This window comes from Echeneis naucrates, chromosome 6 (assembly GCF_900963305.1).
Source record: "Echeneis naucrates chromosome 6, fEcheNa1.1, whole genome shotgun sequence".
Classification (NCBI taxonomy): domain Eukaryota; kingdom Metazoa; phylum Chordata; class Actinopteri; order Carangiformes; family Echeneidae; genus Echeneis; species Echeneis naucrates.
This window is the reverse complement of record NC_042516.1, coordinates 18,780,875-18,806,520: the sequence shown is the minus strand read 5'-3', so window position 1 is coordinate 18,806,520 and position 25,646 is coordinate 18,780,875. Positions and strand designations below refer to the sequence as shown.

At 40.9% G+C, this 25,646-nt stretch overlaps 1 protein-coding gene across 3 annotated transcripts in view; it reads left to right on the top strand.

Annotated features, from left to right (window-relative positions):
• Nucleotides 1-1,585, top strand: part of map7d1a (MAP7 domain containing 1a) — a 35,981-nt gene extending 34,396 nt beyond the window's left edge. For all 3 annotated transcript variants that reach the window (XM_029504868.1, XM_029504867.1, XM_029504866.1), the window contains one exon: nt 626-1,585. In XM_029504868.1, coding sequence (XP_029360728.1) covers nt 626-636 — 11 coding nt within the window. In that variant the 3' untranslated portion in view covers nt 637-1,585. The remainder of the gene's footprint in view (nt 1-625) is intronic.
• The last annotated feature ends 24,061 nt before the right edge of the window (nt 1,586-25,646 follow it).

Below are 25,646 nucleotides of genomic sequence, written 5' to 3'. Positions count from 1 at the left end.
CTTTTTTCCAGCGGCACTGTCAGCAGCACCCTACTCTTCCTCCGTCAGCCAGATCTTAACTTTCACCTGTTGGGCTGAAGAGAAGCCAGCAGTCATGAATATCATATAAAGCAGACAGAAGGCCATTACCTTTGCTAGTCCTCTTAATTTCTTCCATAAAGCTCGTACTTACATGTAGGGTGAACACGTTAACCTCTCGTGCGCGCTCGTGGAAATTTGAGACGACTGACCTAAAAAGACATGACATGGTTTATGATTGGGAATAATTGCTTGCTGGATTATTTAATGGTATCAAAGGAGATTAGTTTAGTTGAAGACATATTCCCAGGTTTATTTAGTGGCACACATGTTTTGTAACTCAGTGTTCCATTAATTATTAACTTATTTCATGCGTTGACTTTTCTCATGGCTTCTCCATTCCACTCATGTAAACAAGACGGTAAAGATTTACGGCAACATGTCCAACATCGTTCTGCACTTAGTTTTGTCACCCGTTCAGAAATGAACAGACCGTGCCATTTCTCAGTTCAACGACCTTGATCTGCCCACAATTTGTTATTTGTCTTGATCAATCCTCAATGGCCACTGCTGACCTCTGACCCTCTGCTCCATGCCTCCCTCACAGAGGTCCAGTGACATGTTCCATTGTTGAAGTGCTCATCGCCTTAGGCCACAGACCTTTCCTAGACCTGGAGATGCCCTGTGACCTGTGCCAGTCAACAACCTTCTTCTAAGCTCCTAAAATGAAAAAAAGTACCATCTGAAGATAAAGTGGGTCACAGGAGATGACCACCGCTGAAGGCTGAAGAGAAAAAGACAGAGAAATTCAGCACAGGAGCAGCATTGCTGACGTTTGTAAAGATCTTTGTGGCAGGAAGATTACAGGCATTTGACAGTATCCTCCTTTGTACATTTACAGTACAGCTAAGAAAAAAAGCAATTTGTTCTTTAGTTATTTAACTGAAAGAGGAATCTTAAAGACTGGGTACATTTGTGAATAATGTAAATGAACTTTGTCAGGCAGAGGAAGAAAGGGTCTGCAGATTAAAGGTGTATGAAAGGGAGTCATTTAATGCTACTCTGCTCGGAGTAGCGGTAAGTAAAACCCAGGGATTATACATCCTGGTCTGTACAAAGCTACTTTTAACTTTTTGTTTGTTTGTTTGTTTTTGTAAAGTTGAACTGAGAAATCTGCAGAGAGATTTGAATTATAAGCTCACATGCAATGGCTTCTTACTGTGTGTAAACATACTTTCTGTTCATACCTAAACCTCAGCTATGATTGATTGTATGCAGAATTGGATGTAATAATTGTGTGCAACCTTGGCAATTAAGAAACCAGAAGTCATCAAAAGTGAAATCCCCAAAGTGAAAAAAACTAAACAAAAACAGAACTGGGATTTACTACACTATTTCACTATTTAACAGTTCTCACATGTGCAAGCATGACTCTCATCTGCGTTGAGCTTTCATGGACTCGTGTATCTGAAATTCTGGTGCGTGTAAATGCTATGAATATGTTTTGATGTGCGTTCCAAGGTCAGTGGGAGTTCCTCAAGTCTTATTAAAGACAAGCTGTCCAGTTTGTGGTCTCATCATCTCTTTCAATTATTGCTCATTATTTCTTGGTAATTTCACAGCTTTTGGAAATTTTGTGCTTCAGTTGCTTCACGTACACTCTTTCCCACTGAATGCTATGAAAGATGAGAGGGAATGCTAATGACAGGAAAACAGATATAGAGATGGCACCAGAGGGCAGGCCTTACAGTCGATGTTTAAAGCATGCAGGTTGGCTCAGCTATCCATTTCCATTTTGGTTTCCTTTTACAAGACTCCTGCCGTGGATACATGGCACTCTATCCTTTGCCCCCCCCACCAAAAAAAAAAAAAAAAGACTTTATTCCAGCTTTAAGGTTCGTACACTCCAGAGTTTAGCAAGCTGAAGTGCATTACGACTGTGATATATGTCAGACACTAAGACAACACTCATGTAGAACTGCCAGGCTAATTGACTCATAGATGCAAGTGAAATTTAACTAAAGCAGAGCCCGGGAAAAACAAGGGGCTTGAGCTCATGCTGAATTCACAATGCACAGATGGCTTCTTACATCCTGGAAGACTACGTTAGACTTCATCACCTTGCAGTGGAAATCCCTGAGCAATGCAACTCTGAAGCCATCTTTTATATGGAAATAAACAGAAATGTCAAAATGAAACAAACCAAAATAAAAAGCGAAAAGTAAGAAGGAAGAGACTTCATTAAGGAGACCAAACCTGGAAGTGACCAAAATTTTAAGTAAGGGAGATGTGAATTTTCAAGGTTGTTAGCACAATGAAAAAGGGCAGTCTTAACTGGGAACAGCACTATTTTCACATTGTTATCATCCGTACAAATGATCCACTAATCACTGAAATCCTATGAAACCAAAATTATTCTTTGGCCGCACAACTACACAGCTACTTAAGTGCTTTTGTTTCTTTGAAGTACTAAAGTGCCAATACGACAAGTAACAAATCACAAATTAAAACATCTGCAACAGCCACTGGCTTCCCAAACGTCTTGAAGCAAGATGTAAACTTACACAGACACAAGAAGCCTAACTTTTGCCAACATGAGCTTTCTGGGTCAATATGCGGCTACTCCAGTTGTCTGCAGTTCTAATCGCTGTATTCATCAACCCCAGCAGAGGGTGCAGCTCCGCAGCGTGCAGGCAATCAACATCTTACTTTTTCTTTTTTTTTTTTTTTTGGAAATGATGTCTGCTCTTTGATACAACAGCATATCAACATACAAAACTGCCCTTGTGAAATTTGAAATGTCCACCTAATACAAGATACAGAGATTTATTTCAAAGTTACAAACCCTCTCTGACATTGGTTGCATTTTATCTTGAAGTCCATCCCTGGTAATGAGTAATACTTCTCAGAGGGGACTAGGGGATTAGTAGCTACTATTTTTAGGGAGGTGGTCTGTGGCCTGTTAGAGGCTGAGTAGTGTCAAGTTTCTGAATTAATTCACACAGAACGCGGGGAAAAAAACATGCAGAGCTAGAATTTGTAAGTGTAAAATTTACAAATGAGAATCAACAAATCAAAAGCCACTATTGATGGTCAGGTAAATGATAGATTTAGCCAGTTTGACTCATGGGAGTGTCATCTCCTCAGCCTGCAAGTCCTCAGAGGTGAGCAGGAGATGTCACCACCAGTCACTAAACTTACCCCCCCTCTTCAGTGGGCGACAATGAATAGCTTCTTGCTGAGGTTTATCTAAAAAAAGAGAGGGGAACCACATTCTGTCGTGTGGGAGGACCTTACAGGCTTGATGTCAAGCCTTTGTCTTAAAGCTGCTCTCGTCTCCTCTTGTGCAGAACACGCGGCCAGTTTGCATTGGGACACCCGCTCACTGGTTTCAGTCATAAATCCCTGCACTTGAAGACAATGAGGAATCTCGCAAATATGTCTGTATGGCAACTGTGCCTGCTTAGCTTCCATTTTAAACAAGATGGGGGGTGGGGGGTTGTGAGGCTACACTTCACAGTCCCCACTTCAGATAAGACCACCACTGCTACAGTTATACATACATCCCAACTATCAAAGCATGAACCCAACCTCTGTTCAGTGTTTATGCCCCCCCCCTCACCCCGCCCTCTCATCTGCTCACACTGAACTGTCTTTATCTGCTCAGCAACAGGCTCCCGTCACCCAGCTGCTCTCAGATGGCAGCACATTAGTAAAAGGCCACAGAGCGGGCGGCACTGTTTTTTGATCCCTTTCATGGCTCTCAGAGGTGGGCAACCTCTCAGCTATTCCGAAAGGCGAAGGTAAGATTTAGAGCGGCCCTGGTTAGCCCCCAACAGGGGTGCGATACCATAACGCCATCCCCTGGGGTTGCACAGACAACCCAAGGCATCACATCGTGCCGGGGGTGAACAGGGAGCAGCTGAGTCTAAATAGGCAGCTGTTGGATCACCATCAGAACCTGCCGGATATGGACGCTCTTTGATGAGGTCCCTCCAGAGTATATGATGTTCCACCAGACCTCAAGTATTTGAGGAGCCTGACCTTAATGGTGCACTCTGCATTCACACAAATGTGAGCTGAGGGTGTGCAATGTTTCCTGCGAGTGCATGTGAATAAAATGGACTCCTTAGAGAAAGTGGGAACAGATTTATTGGACAAGTAGGCACTGGCTTAATGGGTGCATCTGGCTGTTGAGTTGTATTGAGATTCTTTCATTCACTGCCAATAATGCAGGCCGGAATAACTGTGTTGCTAACGAACACTGCTTTTATTGCACCACAACAAATACTTAAAACTTTGATGGACTCCAGGCTGCTAATTGATACAAGTATAGGGTGACTGAGAAATATCTGGCAAATCTATTGGAGAAATGCAGAAGACTTAGAAGTTTACAGCCATATAGCTAACATCAGTATGCTAACTAGTTTCATTAATGCTCCCATGCACGCAGGGATGTTAATAGTTGTGCATAAACCAAAGTATTCGACAACACAAATTTTCAACCTGAAATGCAGAGAGAACCAAAGTTCTTGCCGCTCATCCGCAGGGGAGTATGAATATCTGAAAGGAGACAAATAATTTACTCTCAAAATGTCAAATTGATCACAGTGCATGATAAATTGTCAGGGCTTCATCAGAGTCATTCAAATATATCATCTGGGATGATGACCGTCTGCAGAACATTTGTGCCCATCCAGACACACAAGATATTTCACAGCGGGATCACCAAAGTCAACATGTTTGATCCCATTGGTGCAGAATTTCACTGCAAGCAATCCGAGATATCACTGGAAAAACAAAAACTTCATCCTCCGGAAATTAGTTTAAAGACTTTTGAGGTAACAAATGTTGAGATATTTCACTGGGTACTAATGGATTGGTGTGGAGAGAGTTCAGTCAAGACGAACTGACCAACAGAGCCCCATCCCAACGACACACAACTACTGTGGCAAGCTGTTAACAAACAACACGACAAAATACACCCAAGAGGTTTCATATTTCAGACAGAAGACTGGTTCCATTCCAAAAACTTGGTTTCCAGCATCACCTCCAATCAGCACAGAAGGGTCAAGCGGCTTCATTTTTGCCTGCTTAGAGCCATGTTTATTTTCAGTTCAGTGGATAACCAAGAATTAATCCCTGTTGCACACTCACTGCCAGCTACAGTAACGGGCCTGAGAATTGCTCAGTTTTCCAAGAGGAAGGAAAACTCTAAAAAAGAGGCTCCTGAGAAATAGCAGAAAACACCAAATATGTACAAAGCAACAAGTGTCCAATCACCGCTGCTGATTTGTGTCTGTATTGGCTCAGTATTGATGGACCCCTAGAGAGGATTTTGCTTACTTTTGGACACGCACCACATCTGGTTTCTTGTGTCTCTCTAAATTGTAACTCAACTCTGACAATTTGTTGTGTCTCGGTTGCTGTGACACGCTTGAACGTCGTAGCCACATCACATGACCAACACAATCTTTTTTTATCCTCCATCGAGAGTTTCTGTCTGTCTGAGCTAATGTGGGGAGCTTTAATCAAATTTAAAGCGGTTTTGGAGTCACGATCAACTTTCCCACATTTTGTTATTATATATATTATTTTTATGCTCAATTACAAGAGTATGAATGTGGTAAGAAAGTTTTGTTCATTTTAATGTTGCTAAAGCACAGAACTCTGTTGCTCTTTTTTTTCTGCAAAGAAGAAAGTACACATACAGATTTCCCTTTCCCCGCGTTCATTTATCATCAAGGGGGTGATGGGTGATGTGTGTGAATGTGCTCAGAGACAAACAGACACACAAAGACAGTGTCTGAATGTGTGTTTGCATTCCCACACTTCTGTTTGTGTATGGATGTATGTCTATGTGCATAGATTGATCGTTCTTTTTTCAAATGTGTGTGTGTGTGTGTGAGAAAGAAAGAGCGAGAGCGAGAGAGAGAGAGAGAGAGAGAGAGAGAGAGAGAGAGAGCGAGAGAGACTGCAATCAAGTGTGTTTGCATGACACATGAGCACAGCCACCCAGAAACCTAGAGAGCAGAGTGAGTACCGAGGGGGAGGGGGGCTGAAACTACTTTCCCAGTAGGCGACAGTGGCCCTGAGTTGTGGACACGGTCAGAATGAAAGCATTCAGGTGGTGGAAGGCAGGTTTAAAACAAAAAACTGCTGAAAGAGAGCGACACATTTGTGTCTCATAACACACTGAAATGAAAACTGAATTCCCAGTGGTGGATTGATGGAAGTGTTACTGAAAAAGAGAATGAAAGTAAAAAGACATTTACATAAACTGCGATAAAACACCTGGTGAGCATTCACTGATGCAATGGGGGAAAAAAAAAACACTAACAGCTGCAATTGACTTTTAAGTGCTCTTGAACAAAGAAGCTTTTTAATGAGCCCATTTAGCCAAATTCTTTCCAAACTTTTTTTTTTTTTACACTGATGTTCTGCTAACATTGTGTGACTCTTGGCTTTAGGGACAGTCTTCTACAGAAGCAGCAAATGTGATAAAAAGTGCATATGCCTGATACTTGGCGCGTCTGCTAATTATTAAAAACATCACTGGGCCCCTGATGTCTCAATCCAAAACTGACCAGTTCTGCTTCAATGGATGCTTTCCACAAGTACTATTGCTCGGCCACTGTGAGTTATAACTTCATTTATAGTGCAGTTACGGATCCCTCATATTTACACAAGCACAAGAGATGAGCAGGAAACAACAAGAGATCAAATACAGCACTAAAAAACAGAAACAGTTGGGACTTTCATCCTTCTCTTTACACAGCTTTACAGAATCTCCCAAGGAAGGAAGGTGAAGAATCTTCGAGGCATGAAGAGGAGATTATCAATATTTTCCTTCATCCTTCAAACTAAGCTCTCTGCACAACACAGGAAACGGTTACCAGCTGCGATGCTGCGAGATGAACATGAGACCATTTGGTGGTTGCTCTAAGTCCATATATGATTCTTCTCTAACCACTGGATGGTAGCATGAAAAGTTTGATCCATTTCTATTGCCACAGTGGTTCAAGAACACTGAGTTAGCTTGACATCGAGACTGTCTTAGCATCAATGGTGTAATTAAAAAGGTTATTGAACCAGTCTGTGAAGAAAGTAACCATTGTCCTGATTTTCTGAGCAGTTTCTCTCCATTTTCCCTGTGGGGACATAAGCACAGCTGGTTCTCACTCTGAGAAGTGGAAAGTCCCAGCTTTGTGCATCGCTCGTCCCTTTTTCAGTATCTCGCTCCTTCTCCCTCACATCTGAGAGGAGGTCAATCTGCCAGCAGCGTCAGCTGTCCGACAGTCAGCTTGGGTCTTTGATTTGGTGCCGCTTGGTGTAACGTTGCTGGGCCCTTTTTTCTGCAAATCTGTCACTGTCCAGACAAATGAGGATGAATGATGGTTTCTGGAAGTCTCCGCAGTCTTTTCACAGTTCAGGGTGTCTCTCAAAGGGAGAGGCAATCCAGAAATGGTTTGTTTAGCAGTTTCAATTTTCAGAATATGAAAAATAAACCCATTTAATATTCATTTCAGGTGGGAATGCAGCTGAAATTTAATTTCAAACAAATGCAGTAGGCTTTTCTTAAGCCCAGTGGGCTATCACTCTGCTGATCTCCTCACAGCATGCAAACAAAAAGGAAGTCTATAAAAGATATGCTGTTTGAAGCCCGTACTAAAAACATCTTTGAACTAAGAACCAACGCTATTATAGCTTTTGTTGTCCAAACATATTGAGATAATGAAAGGCAGATGGCCCCAATATATAAAGTTACAACCACACAATGTTGATGAAATTGACATATAGGCCGTCATGTTGTCTACCACGTCATTTTCACTGTTCCATTTGCATGTGCTCTTCGCTTATGAATCATGCTGTAGACAGTGAAACGCTTCGCCTCCGATTACAGTCGCAATCTGTAGCTAACATGGTAACAGCACACTGAGGAGACAGGACCTCTCGGCCCAGACAAAAGCTTCTTCTGGATGGAATTTGAAGTACTTTCTCTCTGTCAGAGCAGCAATAATTAAAAATAAACAGCAGCTGCCTGCAGGACACCCACCAAGCTCACCAAGCCCAAGCTTTGAAGGGCCACAGGAGCTCTCTCTACCACCATGATGAGAAGAAAATGCCTGCTCTTTGGTTCTGCGTCAGATGCCTCTGTCATAGACACACTACAAGCTGTGCCACAGCAGGTCTATGACAGGGTGTCATCAATCTAAATGCTCTAAGCCTCTGTCAGCACCTCGCTCCTCTGTCCTGTGTTCTCAGATTCTTATTTCAGAGGTGTTTGTTCGGCAATATAGCAGCTGACCTGCAGGAGTCTACCTCTCCTTCTCCATCACGTTGACACTCAGAGTCCTCATCATCTAATAAACAGGTTGCATCATGCCTAATAATCTCAAGCGGCCTCAGACTCTGCAGGTTTAAAGAGTGTTACATCTGTTTTTGCCCTCCCTCTGATAATGCCAAACAAGGAACTAGTTGTCTGAGGCTGGCATCAATAAAGCCATGGGGTTGGCATTCGGTCAAGTGAGCTGGTCCTGGTTAACTTTGAAATCGCTTTGGACTTCACTGAATTCATTAACTTACATAACTCAGACCCAGAAACTGTTGATTCTGCCAAGACTGACTGCAAAGAGCAAGGAGCTGGTGCCTTGTAGATGTTCTCCCAAATGCATAAAGATGGTGTTTTTTTTTTTGTTGTTTTTTTTCGGTACTAGGTGTCACCGATGGCGTTTGGGCTTTCTGCAAGAAAGGGACGCTTTTCTTTATCAATAAAATTGAAAAAGGGCAGCATCTGTCAGCATATTTTGTATTGATAAAGCACACTGCAGCTGATCACAAGGAGGAGCACGTGGAGGTTCTCATGTGCATCTGATTCTCTAATTCAACACCAAATCTTTGACAGTGAGGCCAAGTAGGGGGAGATGTGGGGGTGTAGGATCAGAAAGGAGATAAAAATGAAGCGATATAAAGGTTTCCTAATTTAAGATGAGCTAACCGTTTCCAAATGACACACTCGTATGGCATCCTACATGAAAGACGGGAGATCTTTGTAAAGTACGTGGTGCAGACTTTTTATTTGGCACCCTGTTGTGTTTTTTGGGAAGAAGTCCAAATAACTTTATTGATGTTTTCTTGTTCTCCCTTAAATATTGGAAAAGTTATAGCTCCCTTGAGAAAATTATCTTCTGTATAAAAGAAGAACCAGAGAACCAAAGAAATCATCTACATGTGTTCTTCATCTGGTGTGAAAAAGGGTCTAAATCAGAGTTCTGTGAAAAAATTGGGCAGCTCCAACAGGCTGTGGCTGTGTGAGCTGTGGGAGAATGATGAATCTGAATGAGAACTGCTGGATGGGAACTGGCCGGAGGTCCAGTGCCAGGGTACTTCCTTCTTATAGCAGTCTCCTGCAAAGCCAAGCATCTTTGCACACAATGATCATAAAAAAAAGCCAATCCCCCCCTCGGGCTGGATGCACATGTTGCTTGTGCAGATGCAGAAGAGGTTGTCAAACTTGTGCAACATCATGAGTTTCATTAGGACAGAGGGACCAGTTTCAGAGCTGGAAGGAGAACAGAACCAGATCAAGCTACATCTTCTTTGCACCTCAGATCACTCTGGATAGTTTTGCAGTGACAAATAAACAGAGTGGTTAGTTTACATGGGACAGATATCCATTCCGTGTTACAGCTGCTGCTGTCCAAACGGGATTTCAAACAAACAAACAGACCAAAAAATAAATAAATAAATAAATAAAATGGATTGGATTTTTGTGGCTTTTAGTGTAAAACTATTACATTAAAGTTTTCCTTAAGGTCTAAAAAGATAAATAATCTAATAAGTGCAGGGGTGAGACAGTTTAAGCTGAGGTAGAGTTTCATCAATCAAAGCTTTTGGATGTTTATGACAATTGTTTATGACAATTTCAGAGAGCCACGCGAGTTTATGAAGGCGTAGAATGTAAGCACTGCTATTCTTGAAAGCTTTGTATGTAATGCTGACAGACAGCTTACACTCTTCCCCACTCTGCCCCTCAACAGTGACTCCTCTCAGCTGGAGCAAGAGAGGAAACTGTGAATGTCCCTGTTGTGTTAAAAAGAGAGAGAGAGAGAGAGAGAGAGAGAGAGAAAGCTTTTGTGAGTGTGTGTTTGTGTGTCTGCGTGTGTGTTAACATGGGAACATGTGTGACAACGTGGCCACTCTTTGAATTGAATTATGTGTAAAAAGGAGTGTCTGAACTGACTGTGCATGAGTCTGCAGCATAGATCAGATGAGGGGGAAATGGGGGGAAATGCCGTTTAACCGACTACTGGAGCATAACCAAAAGCCACAGAAGTAGCTTTGGGCCCGGCATCCCTGAGCCCTGTAGAGACGTCTGAGCAGGACAGAACAGAGCAGAACAGTGGTTCTATTCAAACCAAACAATTTTTCCCCTGGCACTGGCTTGAATGGGTATAAAATGAGATCACTCCTTTTTTCTTTTTTCTTTTTTTTTTTGTGATCACAGAAATGTCAGGATAAAGTGAAAAGAAAACAGAAAAATTCTTTCCGTCGGTCACAACAGCAGCTGAAGCAAACGCACCTCGTGAGGAGCCTGCGGTAAAGCTTCACCGTATAGCAACGAAGGAGCAGAGACAGAAACAAAAATGTGTCTTTGTCGACACTAATGGAAGCTCATTTTTTCCTGCCGGAGTTGTTTCTTTTTGGAGGTGGAACGGTCTGGAAATGTTTCCATCAACAGAGTAAGACCGGACAAATAATTTCAGAGTGTGATTCCCCTTTGACCTCCACGTCTGTCTCCACCTTCCTTCTGCCACTACTGTTTTTCTTTCTTTTTCTGACTTAAGCTCATACATATGGATTAGAGACAGAAACATGAGATGAGAGAAAAAAGGCGGGCTGGCTCTTCACATCTGTCGCTTACTCATCTTACTCAGAAGCTCACTGAATTCCAGGTGTTCACACTAAATCTGGCGTCAGAAGCTACGACATGTAAATCATATCATGAAAACATCAAATACACACATGAATACTTGCAGCAAAATAACAACTTAGATTTTCATGTTCTGTGGAAAAACAGCCTCATACTAAAATAAAATAAGGAAGTGCAAACTAAGTTCAGTGAAAGGTCAAAATTATATCTCAGTTCAACTTTCTGATATGTTAAAGCACTCTTGGCAGCGATCGCAGTCGTCTAGGATATAACGCAGCAAGCACGACTTTTTCTTTTCTGCAGCTCAGTCAAATTGGACGAGGATCGCTGGTGCGCAGCCATTTCGTGTCTATCCAGAGATGTTTACTTGGGTTCAAGGCAGGACGTCAGGATGAGCCTTTCACAGTGCTGTCCCTTAACACTAAAACAATCTCAGACTAACGTTGTGTATGCTTCTGTGGTTGACACTGTTCAATTTTCACGCAACCCTGAAAAGTTTCTTTTTCACTGCTGCTGAGAAAACAACCTTGAAGCACAACACTGCCACCGTCATGCTTCACCAGTGGGACAGTATTGGGAGGGCGATGATGGGGCCCAGTCACTCCAGACATGGCATTTAGAATTAACGAAAAGAATCTTGGTTTCATCAAACCAGATAATTGAGTTTTTAAATGAATCCAGTTATAAAAGAAGAAATGGCTCCTGTGAAATGAGAAATGGATTTACTGCAATAAATAACTACAACAAAATATCATCAGCATAATGTGATACATCGCTCAGTCCCCACTGTAATAAGTTCTCACAGTGAGACACAGTTGGGAACAAAAGCCATAATCACATTCAGCAGTGACCACTCAGAGAATCTGTTACATAATCTGCAGGTTTCATTTGCTGTTCAACAGCCGTATCCAAACAGCAGGATGACAAGACTTTTCAAAATAAGAGCAGTAAATGCTAACTTAAATCGTTGCCTTTGTTGTTGTTGTTACTTTTTGTGGTGTGTATGCACCATGCCATACTGTGCTGTCTTTTTAATCTAGTAAGGCTGTGTGAAACCATCGACCTTCGTTAATAGTACCCTAACAACACAAAAGCGGTTTGGGAGGCAAACATGTCAACAATTACTGCTGTGATTACCACACGCAGAGTTCCACTCATCACCAAACTAAAGAAAGGGAGGAAACACGTCCCTCTAAAGAGCACCAACGTGCTCTCTGCATTTCACATTGTTCCCCAAACGTTTGGGAAAAGTTAAGAAACTCACAGAGAAGCACAAATTAAACAAAGCTGTCATTCTCTAAAGCCAATTTTTTTTGCGACATTTTTCCTCAAAGTTGAGCATAAAGTGACAGTTGCTTCTTGTTAGAGGGAGATCATTATGGGATGCAGTATGAGATTTGAAATATTTGCCAGGAACTGGTAGGGCTTTACATCCCAGCCAAGTTGGAAGAATTTAGACTATTCGGCATAATTCATCAATTAACTTCATCAATTACATTTTCTCCTTTGTTTAATTTCATTTCCTTTATTGTTCATCTGTTGCTGCAGATATTCTTGTGTTCATAACCAAGACCAATGTCTAGGGGGGTCTTGTTTTGTGATTTCACAACTTTTGTAGACTTTATTAGTTACGTAAAAAAAGCGTATTGAATGGATAAACAGATTACATAAATTAACAGCACATTTGGTTTGGTTTTGTAGTCTAGTCCAGATTTAATCATATTATATACAATTTTATTTTATTTAACAGTTATTTTTTTACAGAACTCCTTATGAGCCCTCCTTTATATCTGCTTCTAGTTAGAAAGGACTGAATGTTTGACTGTTCCAGAAATACAGAGACAGAACATCATTTCAGTTTGGCATTTCACATGGGGCACAGTGTGAAATGCCAAAACCATTAGAAAACAGCTATAATGCCCCTTACTGCCCCTCCTGCAGTACGAGAACAACACATAGCTGTAATGATGCTACCAAAGACATCTTTTGTTTTCTTCCTAGTTCAGCTGTTTTCCACTCAGTGAAAATTCATACATTTCTAAAACCACAAAAACCATGAAGCAAGATTTGCAGAATTGTGCTGAGAAACATACTAATTAGCTTGACTGCACACTGGTCATCTATTGTTCTACCATTAGCTGCTAAATTCACTGTTCACTGGTTTCAAAAGCGTTCCTACTGGTTGGGAATATTAAATTCAATTTCCAGTGAAACATTTTCAGCACATCTGATGCAAATTATCCTTTTTTTTATTTCTCATTTGTATGTACTCTGAATGAAGTCTCTGGGAAACAATTATATTCTGTTAAGTAACACAAAATAAGAGCAAATTAAACCCAGATGGGATTCTGGCAAATCACAGCGGATGGGAGCTCCTCCAGGAAAAGAAGCGATCACTGAGCTGAATGGCTTCTTTCTGGGTATCTCTAAGATGTGCTGCCCGCTCTCTTTTACAAAGCTCCCACCACGGCACTTTACTACCTTAATGGACTTAATGGACATTGTCAAGCCTTTTTTGGGTGTTGGTAGAGACCATGTCAGCTGCCTGTACAGTTCCTCCCAACATCTTCATCTTTTCTGCCTTTAAGGTTTTCTATAAATCCCACATAGTCCTGCACATTTAAAGAACAGAACAGGTCTTATTCTTACTATTTTGGATAATATTTCCATTTCACAATGTCAAAAGAATTTGGACAGGGGAGAACAGGGTTTTAATAAATACACCTCTGAAAGCATTGTATCCTTAAATAGGCCTATGTGATGCCAGATCAGAATTATACAAGTATACTTTTTCATCTGTGTATTTATTAGAAAGCTACCAACAGCAGTAATGCATGCTTAAGTATTTGCATGTCCTGATGAAGGTCAATACACAACCAATACTCTTATATAATAATAATTCAGAATTTGGCCACAACACTCAAGTCTTATCGACACGTTTTCTCACATTACTTCATCTTAAAACATGGATGAAGAAAATCACCCCCCAACAAGAAAAAAAAAACCCCAAATGGTTTAAAATATCTGTTGACCATTTAAGGGAACACGGGGCACAAAAACATTGACGTCTCAACAATCCAGTTCAGAAAGGACATAACTCGGTCTTGCCACACTTGGCTGTGGTTGATGTGGTGTGTGTTTTTGTGTGTGTGTGTGTGTGTGTGTGTCCACGTGTTTGCGTGAGGTAACACGTTTGCAGATGTGCTGATTTCCCCACAGACGCCACTCATTAAGCACGGAGCTGCTCTCTGGGGATTTAACACTGAAAAACAATGTAGGCAAAAGAACAGTTTTGTTTACTTTCCTATCTGCCAGTGTGAATCTGAATTCTGAAAAAATAAGCAGCATCACCAGCTTCACAGATATGAAGCTTTCTTACTGACTCGGAGGGCATGCGGGTCTTTGCTCATCAGGGTCCTAACTCATCTAGAAGACGATGCTAATTGAGCCATGAATACACACTGCCACCAGCTAACATGTGAAATGAATTAAAGCCACTTTGATTCTGTCCTAACAAACAGATAATGCCTTGTTTGTAACTTCTGCTATCAGCTGCCACTAAAGGGCAAATAAGGCTGAGACACGACAGGAAACGCAGCTAAAAAAAAAATTCTAAAAAAGATCTCAGCTGATACTTGACTGAATACTTAACTCAATCAACAGAGAAGGAGTCACTCCCTAAGTCAGCTTCTTTACCAAAAGAAAAACCAGTAAATTCTCTAAACTGACTTCAGTTTCCTTGCTGATTACCAAATTCTTATTATTTTTTTTTTTAGTTTTTTTTTTTTTAAATTTGCGTCGGTCTACATTTCCAGTTATTTTCTGTGTTGCCAGTTTTTCGGGGGGGACTTATTCAGTAACCAATTTTATAATGCTACTACAATGCAGCTGCAGAGGTATTACAATTACAAAATATTCATAAAGTAATTTTTTAAGTATATATTACGTAACTTTATAGGGGACTGTTGGTTCTCATGTGATGCTTGTTGAGCATTGTGTAGATGCAGCCAAAGGGCACAACAATCAACAAATCCAGTGAGCTGAAACTAATGTCTCTGCAGTTGGCATATGCTTGAAAATCACTCAGCTTCCCATGGAGATGCGGGCTTTTGACCAGCTGGTCACCAGTTCTGATTGCTTAAATGGCTGAACAGGAATATGAATAAGAAACATGTTTCCACTACTTCAAAAGTTGCCCAAAACAAAGGAGATGTTTTGACATACCTTTCAGAAAAAAAAAAGAAAAAAAAAAGCTTTATTGCTCTGGTAAAGCTTGTCAACAGGAAACAGTCAAAGGCTGTGGTTGTCTGACAGGCTCACTAAGGCTGGGTGTGCGTGACGGGAGACAGGATTTAAAAAGGAGTACACCTATCCTAAAACGAACACACAGCATAAATCTGTGCAGGATTCATCCCTCCCAAATGAAGAGGGCAAACTTTGTCCCTTTCACTTTCTGGCACAGATGCCGGTGTCAGGATTATTAGGAAATACAGTCGCTTTTCATGCTGACTTTATTTTGGCTTCTGAGGTCTCAACTGCTAAAACTAACCTCCGTTATGCCTTCAACTCACAGTCTGTCCTTTCTGAGCTGCCACGTGCAACATTCACATCGCCAAAGCAAATGGAACAACAACACCAAAGACTATTTAATCACAGAAAAAGTCTAAATGAGCTTGAGTTAAAATTTCTACAGAGTCCATCTAGAAGGGAAAGGTTGAAATTTAAAGTCTTAAGACAAGTGTAAGGATCCATGTTCATCCACATTTTTCCCAGTAAAGTTAATCCTGATCATGCCCAATTTCCATTGAACGACCCTCATACATCAAAAGAAATACAAAATTAGCTGGAAATATTTCTGCAAAATGTCATTTCCTGGTGCAAATATGTAGATTTTAATGACAGCCCTGCACTTAAATGGCTTCCATGTCCAAAGGGGCTGAATTAAAGGTGTCCAGGTCTGTTTTCCTGCTCACGTAGTCTCACTTCTGCTCACTAAAATAATATCTGCATTTCTGAAATATAACATAATATAAAAGGTGAATGCATTTGAAAAGCAGTTAGCTTTTTTTTTTTTTTTTTAGAATTTGAAGTTTGCATTTTTTTTTTTATATCAATCTTGGTATTTATATAAGGTTTGCAGCTTTATTCATACATCCTCACACATGCACACAGCACAAACCAAACAGGGGTCCAATTTATAATAACATCACACCATAAATGGCTAAAAATGGGAAAAAAAAAGAGAGAGAAACCAGTTTGTACTCACTGTCTGGAGGCTCCGTAGCCTCATCAGACTAGTTTCCATTCCAAAAAATCCACAGAGGCTGAGTCTGTGGCAAACAGGCAGATGTTTACCTGTTTAGTCAATAGTTTAATTAGCTCCTGTTGCAGGCTGTAGACTTTGTGTACTCCACTGCCAGGACCGCGCACCTTTGAGTACCCGATAGCATCTCAATAGAGCGTGTCATTAAAAAACAGACTGCTAACTGGTTCCAAAGGGCCAGTGGGTTAAGAGTGTCAGCTGCCTCCTCTGATGGACGTAATACAGCTATCCACCGTTGTTATTAAAGCGCCATGGCACACAGCCGCTGCCATGTTTGATATTGCTAGTTGTGTTGGCATTCATAGTCATATGTTTGCTTTTTGCTTTTTATGTTTGTTTTTTTTCTCCACACATTCTCCAAAGTTTGCTGTCAGGGGTTTAACAGCTGAATCCGGTCTGTAATAAGGTTTCCTGCTCGCCAAGTAATTTAAAGACTTGAAATACAGCTTGGCCTCACTGAAGCTGTCATAATTGTGAATGCTGTGACTTTGCATCTGACATACTTTCATCCACACATTTCATGTTGAGTGGGAAAAATTTAGCCCCTGTCAGCAGGCTGTAAAAACGCACAGTTGACCACTCCTACAGCCACGGGGCCAGTGAGAGGCATCCTATGTCCAGATGGTGGAGAAAATAAACACAGCACGTCTCGACGGGCAGAGGCAAAGCCATCTTGCTCCGGCCACAAGTGTAAGACCGTAAGACCACATGGCTGAACAATGGCGGCTCGCGGTAACACCAAGTACACAGAGCTCCTTTGGTTTACACACCAATTATATAAAAAGTGTACATGTAAAATTTTTTTGACTGTGTGTGTTTGCTACACTGTTGGTTTTCCTTCTCTATGCAAGCGATGGTTGTTTTTTTTTTTTTTCAGTTTTTTTAGTTGTTGGGTTTTTGTTTTTGTTTTAGCAAAACTGACTCACTGTGGTATTCCAAAAGCATTCCTGTTTCCGTTCATACCCTGAATGTCTGTTTAGAAGTTAGCAGTCAAGATCAACTTAATCGTATTTTTGTGTTAGTTATGTGGAATTATGTGAAATTAGTTGCTTTTCATTTTGTTAATTTTTTTTTTTCATTGCACGGTTCCTCTTATTGATTTCTGCCCAAATAGTACAAGTTCACATGAACATCAAACCCTGTAATATCCCCGTCTGCCTTCGTTTTAATGAACCAAAGATTTTGTACAATTCACTACAAGTGGGCTGTGATGCAACAAGTGTAATTTTCAAAATAGAGGTGGGGGTAAGGTATTCAAACTTTGATTTACACAATCAGCTAAAGAATTTCCATGTGGAGGGGAATTAACAGGATATATAAATGGAAGTGACAGCTTTTTCAGAGAATTTTCTTTTATACTGACCAAACAGTGGAACTTCTCATGGGCTGTGGTCGGTGGACAAAGGTGTGATTCAGCTCTGTGAATTTGAACTGCGTGTCCCACCTCACTGTGTTACTCAGTTGCAAAAGTGACCTCAAGGGTACGGCTGGACGGCCGAGGCTTGACATAAAATATGTCATCCATTCATTACTGTGAAGTTACAGCTGAGGAGATGACCGCTAAGAAATGCAGCTCATAAATGCCAGGAGGAAGAGATCAATAAATAAAAATTATTTATATGATGCCAGCTACCCTGTTTTACATTTTATAAAACATGGAAAGTGCAAATAAACGGATAAAAAGAGATTATATGCCGCTGCCTTCCTATATACATGAGCTTACGTAGCAGAAGAAAATAAACGCTCAGTCCACCACAGGGTAAAAATAAGGTAAACGTTATCAGGCTCTCAGGTGTCAGGGTGTCATTTGCATGTTTATTGATGAAATCTGTAGCCTCTCGTTGCTCTGCCTGTCCCCTGGTAATATACTCAGGTTTCTGGTAATCCACTGGAACACTAACTGTAAATGAAACCGTTGACAGCCTGTAATAGTGAGTGGCAGTTCAGGAAGATAGGGCACCAAAGGTTGGGAGGATTTGCACAGGCACTAATTTTACCCATGGAAGATACTCAGCACGAGAGTGCACCTGTGTAGCATCTTGGGCCGGGGGGGGTCCTTCATGCTTCCACCTCACACACAACGTGATAAATAAAAAACAGCCCTGCTGGGGGAAATGAGAAATGTTTTTTATTGATATAACAGATCACAACCTGCCCTTCAGAGGAGAGCGGCAGCCTCAGCTGCTCTTATCGTAAAAGACCATCTTCTGGGTATCTCGCTGCCCTGAGGGATGCCTCCTTTGGGTGTGACAAGAGTGCAGCTGTGATGGAAGCTAAGGTGTTTGTATCGTGGAGTCCCCTGTGCTTACACACACAAACAAACGCATGTGATGCCGAGGACTGCATTCACACAACAAGAACGCTGCAGTGGCAGCAAGCAAATAAAGCTGATGCTAAATCTCTACCAGGAGATCTGCTTTTGAATCAGACTACTTACATCTGTGTTTGATTCCAATTGTCTGGAACTCTCAACACTGTGAAGTATGATGCGCGGCTGAATGTCTTATCTCAGCACAGCGACCGTGGAAATTTCATGTGTCAGCTGCTGAAAGGGCTGAATCACACCACAACATCTGCTTTATGGTACCTCTGCAGCGAAACGCTCTCAGACTTGCCAACGTGTTGCTATGGCCACCTACTGCACCTTGAGAATAATAAGCCCCCTCGACTCCCAGTCAGCCGGGCTCCCAGCGTCAGGCTGATAGGATATCTAACTTGAGAAGGTGTAAAGCAACAGAGGGCAATTGATAAACAGGATCCAGTTTCTTAGTCTGCAAAGTATTTGGGGAAGTGCCACAGGAGGTGTCGTGTGGCCTTTGGGCCCCTACTTGGTTCACTTTCTCCTCATTTATTAGCCATCAAGGCTTTCTACAGCCCAACCACCTGCTGTCCCTTCCTGCTGAGTTCAGTTCGAAATGAAGCCATCATAAATCCAATGTCATTAGAGAGAAAAATTGTGTCACAAGTCAGCTCCTTCGGTCCAACACTGCCTGGCATTTCGTACCACCAATGCATTTGGCCTTCACTTTAAGCACAACAATTTCCAAGTCCCCTAGGTACTGATTCATCAAAACCTCATACATGGAAACCTTGGACCCCCCCCCACCTACCAACAATCCCAGAGCTGACGCAAACTGCATTTAGCTGTAACTCCAACTGACCCAGCTGTTGGGCTGTGTGTGCACAGAGAGAGTTCCTCTTTTATGAGACTACTGTGCAGCATCGTATGGGCAGTCTATTTAGGTCTGGGCTGTTGGCATGGATTCCAAGTAGGGGCTTAAGAACCAAACTTAGTTGAAACAAGAAGCCTTCAGCTGGGGTAAGTGATCACCAGAGAAAGCAGTACGGGCACTCCCACTCGTCTTTGGTGATTTTTTAGTCTGTACTGAGGCAAGCAGGCATGTAGGGAGGACACAGTGGAAACACATGAGAGCATGCTGTGCGTGGTGGGGTCTGATCTGAAGCCAGAAGGGGGTTTAGTTCGAGTCTCTTGAACTGAAGAGACAAAACGTGATAAGGCTACATTCTGTATTTTAAATGTGCCCAGCAGATTCAAAGTGCACTCAAAATGTGACTTACGACAGCGTGGGATGGGTTCTGAGGAAAAACTCAGAATGACTCACAACAGGAAAGCAGAAAAATACCAGGCAGTTCTTTCTGCTCATCTGTGATCAATATGCTAATTACATACATCTAATAACTCAAAATGATACCAGTCAGGATGATTAAGGTTACATATAGCATGTAATTCAGTGTGAAGGATTTACTGAGCTCTAGTAGCTTCATCAGGATTTCATAACACAAAGTAGAACCATAATCGGGCCATTTGACTTGATTTTCCGGCAACTTTGATAAGATTAAATGTTACTGTACTTCAATACAGCCAATAACTGTATAATAACTGTCATTTTTATGGGGACTGTCGAGTCATACCATTTTATATTGTGATGAATCAAACTGATTTAATGGACAGCATCATAATTCACAATGATTAGTGTCACGACAGCACAATTGTATGTAGGGCTAATTTCCAAAAGATCAACAGACTTCTAAATCACAATCGGACTTGCAACCTGATTTTATAATATTAAGAAAGAATTTGACAGCTTGCAAATGCTGAATGTGATGAAAACAAGTACTCTGACTTTTGCTTTAGAGAATATAAAATACCCCCCTCCCATAGTTTTCTGTTATGTATCACCTCAAAAGCAAAATTTCATTCAGACTTATTCTTGGTAGCCACAAAACAGACAGCAAGTTCAACTTCAATCCGGCCATTTTATTCTACGATGCCTTTGTGATGTGGTGAGCAAAGATAAAACTAATCTTTTAGATATATGCCAGGAGCACAGACGTTGGTTTAAAAAAAAACTGAATATTTGAGCCTTTTTGTACAAATTTTCTGATCTTTTTGTCAATATTTACTTGTCTACTAATCACGTCGGACTCTTGCTCAAACCCCGAGTGAGCAGCTCTATCTTGGGCTCCCACCTTTCTCGCCTGAAGCAGGGTTTGATGGGTAAGGGTTAGATTGGAGTCTTGCAGAAACATCTAGAAGGTGATAATAGGCTCTGAACAGAGGTCAGGGAACCCTCTGAAGGCGCGGGCAGCTGTCCTGCTTACGTGCTCATCTTTAGACCCAGCTGGGTTCGGCTGCGTTGACAACAAAGAGGACAACAGTGACATCCATCTTGTGTTGCGGTGGTGTCGGGTAACTTGATGTTTTGCTGTGACAGTAGAGGACACTGCACATGGTGCTGGAGTGGCAAGTGTCTTTTCACTTTATGGCCAAATGTGATCATTTATAGGGTGGGAAAACTGGACCTGAACAGGAACACCAAGGTGAGCTGCATATGAAACCCTGAAATATAACGATCATAAACACAAGCTGGATTTGATAGTGATATGACTGTTGAAGGAATTACAAGCGTTCTGATGGCCAACAGCCATCATACATGGGATGATTTTCCTGAGAATCTCACGGCAGCACGTGAGAATAAAGTTGTCACATGTGTGCATTGAGTCAAATATTCTACTTAAGTACCTTCATTGCCACGCTACATTACAAAACACTACATGAAGGTACCAGGTTGTGTTCTTTAATTTCACACACACGTATACAAAGTCATTTTCTACTAGTACTATTACTTTTTACTTCTACAGACATTTAATTATCATTTTTTTGCATCATTTTTCCTGCAACCATTTAACTCCAAGTACAGGCTTTTTCGTTTTCTTTTAGAATTGAATCAGACAGGATAAAAAACAAACCAAAACAACAACTCTTGGGTGAGATGAGGAGCATATGGCAGGGCTTTAGAGTGACATGACTCAGAACTTGGAACTAATGTGAGATTTCACATTAGTGCCTCTTTGTGAGTCATAGTGAATCTGGCCATGTGCTTTCATGAGTAGTGGTGTTGTATCAGTGTGGAGGAGGAATTATTTGCTTATTTGAAAATGGCCATTGTGCAGGACATTAAGGGGTCTTCAGAACAATCGAAGCTTTATTTTTCAAATTATTCATGCCTGAAATTGCAACCACACTGTCCCTAAAATGAATTACACAATTTTTCAGATATCAACAGCCTTATTAAAAGGAGTTTGGCTCTCCAATGGAGGTAACTGCAGCCAGATGGCCTCCTTCAAACTGATGTTATTCAAAATGGCCGACAAAGAACGGCCTAAGAAACAGTTGCTCATCTCTGAGAAAATTTTGTTAATCCAAAAGCAGCTCAACATTTTTTTTTTTTTTTTTTCACAAACCATCGAATAGATGTGAATATTCGGTAAGAAATTTCTATTTTAAAAAGCCATTAGAGTCTAACATCCTCAGACTTAAATAACAATTTAATGTGGTAGTGTTAGAAAAAGCACTCGCCATTTCACATATTTTTTAGAAACCCATTTTCAGTTAAACATCTTTTGACATCAATCCTCTCCCTCTGTGGTATCTACATCCAGGCAGCACTAAGACATGGCTCTGCAGCACGTCCACCCCTGGAGAGGGTTTTAAGGGGCAGTTATTAGAAGTAATATTGAAGCCGTGTATGTTCAGGCATGTCTGCTAAGAGATGGACAGCTCCAACAGGTGGGAAGGATATAAAGTAGGAGGAGTATGAACTGTTTTATCCCAGCACAGAGGGAGAAAGCGGTGTCAGAGGGATTACCCAAAATAACCCGCCTGGTGTCTGGACACTGGCGATATGATGAAGAGGGATGGGAAGGGGGCCACAAGGAAAACTGTCAGCAACGACACTATCAAGGTTATAGACCATCAGTGAGTAGGTTTGACAACACTCTATTAGGACATTTCTTCTTCTTCGTTTAGTTCTAATGTAAATAGATGGAATGTGGGAATTGCAGTAGGGAAATGTAGTTACTTTTGAACAGAAGAAAAACAATAAATCCAATTTTCAATTTGAATCAATTGAAGCACTATAGCACTCTATTATCAGGATCATCTTATGAGGCAAATGGCGTCTTAGAAATGTTGGAAGACTGCCGGACAAAGAAGATGCCAAGAAAAATCTGCAAAAGATGCAGTAAAAGAAAATAATCTGTCAAAGTCCCGATTAAAGCGAATTTCACAGGATCACCAGAGACATGCCACTCACAAAGTCACAAACACAAAGAGATCTTGTAGTTGCTGTAGTTTTTTGTTTGTTTGTTTATTGGGTTTCCATTACTTAATGAATTTGCATAAATCCGTGCATTTTATACAATTGTAGTAAGAGATAAAGTGCCACGCTATTCTGTCCGCTGAGCGGATTTATAACCAGCTATAAACAGCTTGAATTAACTGCTAAGAAAAGGTAATCATTACCTTTCACCATTTTGCTGCAGCAATGAAAACATTTTATTTTTCCCCTCAGAGATTCCAGTAACTAAACACAAAGCTGACACCTTTTTAACATTTAACAAGTGAGACCAGTCTACATTAATGCTACAATTCAGAAGTGTTCAGCCGATCAGCACTGCAGATATCTCTTCTTTGCATTTGCTGTCATGTATCACTTAGTCATTGGCTTCCAGCTTCACAGCCTTTCCAGTGAGGACAGCTGATCTGTTGCTGGTGCTCAAATGCTCTGGGGTGAAGTACTGAAGTCTACGAGACTCTTTACTCTGACAACATAAACTCATGGAGACATACAAACAGACTACTTCCTGTCTAACAACTTTTTCGCCTCACAATCCCGCTGATGCCTCTGAATTTGAATCCCCACTCTGACTGCATTGGCTTCTTCTGTGTATTTTTCTGTGATGACTTTGAATTATTCAAATAAACCCGTCAGCGTGTACGAATGATGTGAGGATACATGGCTGAGTGGCAAATGTATTTCCAATGCAAATCTGCGGCACCAAAGATTATGACCAGACGGACAAGCAACTGTCTGATCAAATTAAATAGTTCTTCAAGATCTACATGCTTCACAGTAATCTGCAGTGTCACATCAATCCCAACCACGACATATTTATGTAAAAAAGCCGGCTCAGTGGCACGAAAAAAAAAAAAAAAACCCAAAACATATCCTGGTCTGGGAAAGAGAATTAATGCTTAACATAGATTAGTGGTGTTCAATTGGAAATGCCGATATCAGACATTACCATTTTCTTGCAGTGCAAGAAAAAAATGGCTACATTTTGTGGGTGGAAAGGGAACTCTGGGTAGACACAATGACCCCGTGCAAACAACTATAATGAAATAGGACCCACATAAAGCCTCTGCAGGTAGCTTTTAAGAATATTATCATCTTGTAAATGCTGTCTGGCTTTTATAAATATTTAGGGCAATTATACTCAAGTGATCAAAGGCTCAAATCCAAGATGATACCTCCCTCTTTAAATCTGAACATTCCCAAGTATGGCATTGTTCGAAGGGCACGTCTGTCTGTATTATCTGGTTTGTGTGTCTATAAAGAAGTTAAACTTTAGTTATTTTATTTGGATAATTATTTATAATTCTGTCAGCACTGGGAATGAAAAAGATAAATGTCTCTGCTGTAGACTGTTTGTTACTGTGAGCTGCAGACATAATAGCAATAATAGCAGTTTTTATGTTGCACATTCCAGTGAAAGGAAAATAAAGTAGCCACATGAACTCTATCACTGGGCTCTAATGACTGTATATTTTGGAAATGAGCCAACAGAGAAAGAAGATAACACATCCCAGAATCGTGCCTGTTATGACTCCCAATGGACAGACCATGACTTTGCGGCGCAACAGGCATAATAAGTTCCTTCAAACACTCCATCTTATCCCATAAACATGTAGAATATGACTAGAGCTAATTTTACATTGCCCTGCAAAGAGACACAAAGTGAACAAACAAAATAAAGAAAGAAATGCTGCTCAGCTTGTGTTTGCCCAAGGTGTCATTCAAGCTACAGCTATGTTGTTTAACAACTGACAATAGGCATCATATCTGAAATGGATATCACTGATGTTATATCTGATATTCATGGTATTAATTACATATTTGTAAACTGGCCATATAGTTTATCTGAATTAATGCAGCACTCCTTGAAAAATGTTAAACCACAGGTATTGTAGAGGTCATAATAAACAAGGCCTGTATAAAATGTAATTCATGGAATGTGGTACGTATCAGTAAAAGTTCAGAATGCACAATATTTATCTTGAAGATAATGAAATAGAAAAAATGGGCTAGTATACAAATGCATTGGCTGTATTGCTAAGCTATGTATTTGTTTCACTGAGTCACACAAACCACAGTGGAAAACAAAGTGAGCCTTACCCCAGGCTATTTTCCAGCAGCTCCAGTTTCTCAAATGGATCTATGATTTCATATAGCAATGAAATGTAGATGAAGCATATCATATCACTCATAATATTTGTGTTCAGGCACGGGAATAAAAGGAGACTTAATCGATGAATTGTCAACATGCCTCTGATAAAATATGGCACAGATGACTTGTAGCTCTTCAGTATTTAGAGAGCTGAATGGACTGAATGTTTTGTGTGGCTTAAACATGAATATAACTGCAATCTATGAGTAATTTTGTCTGTTTTTTTCCCCCATCTGCTTCTATGAAACTTCCCAGAGTAAGCAAACTCCCAAACTTCTATCTCAACCGTGATGTCAACAACAAATACTGTGCACCGCAGTAAGAGAAACCTGGCTGAAGACCAGGAGAGGCCGGGCTTTTTGCCCCAAACTGATGGAATAGTCTACCTCTCCATATACAATCTGCCTCCACTGTTGGGCATTTTAAATCATTGCTAAAGACAAATCTCTTCTTCTTTGTTTTCTCCTTATGAAGAGCATATTTCCACCCCAGCAGGTGTTATTGTTTATTTTTACAGCATCAATGTTATCTTGATTTTCTAACTTTTGTTTTTCACTATTC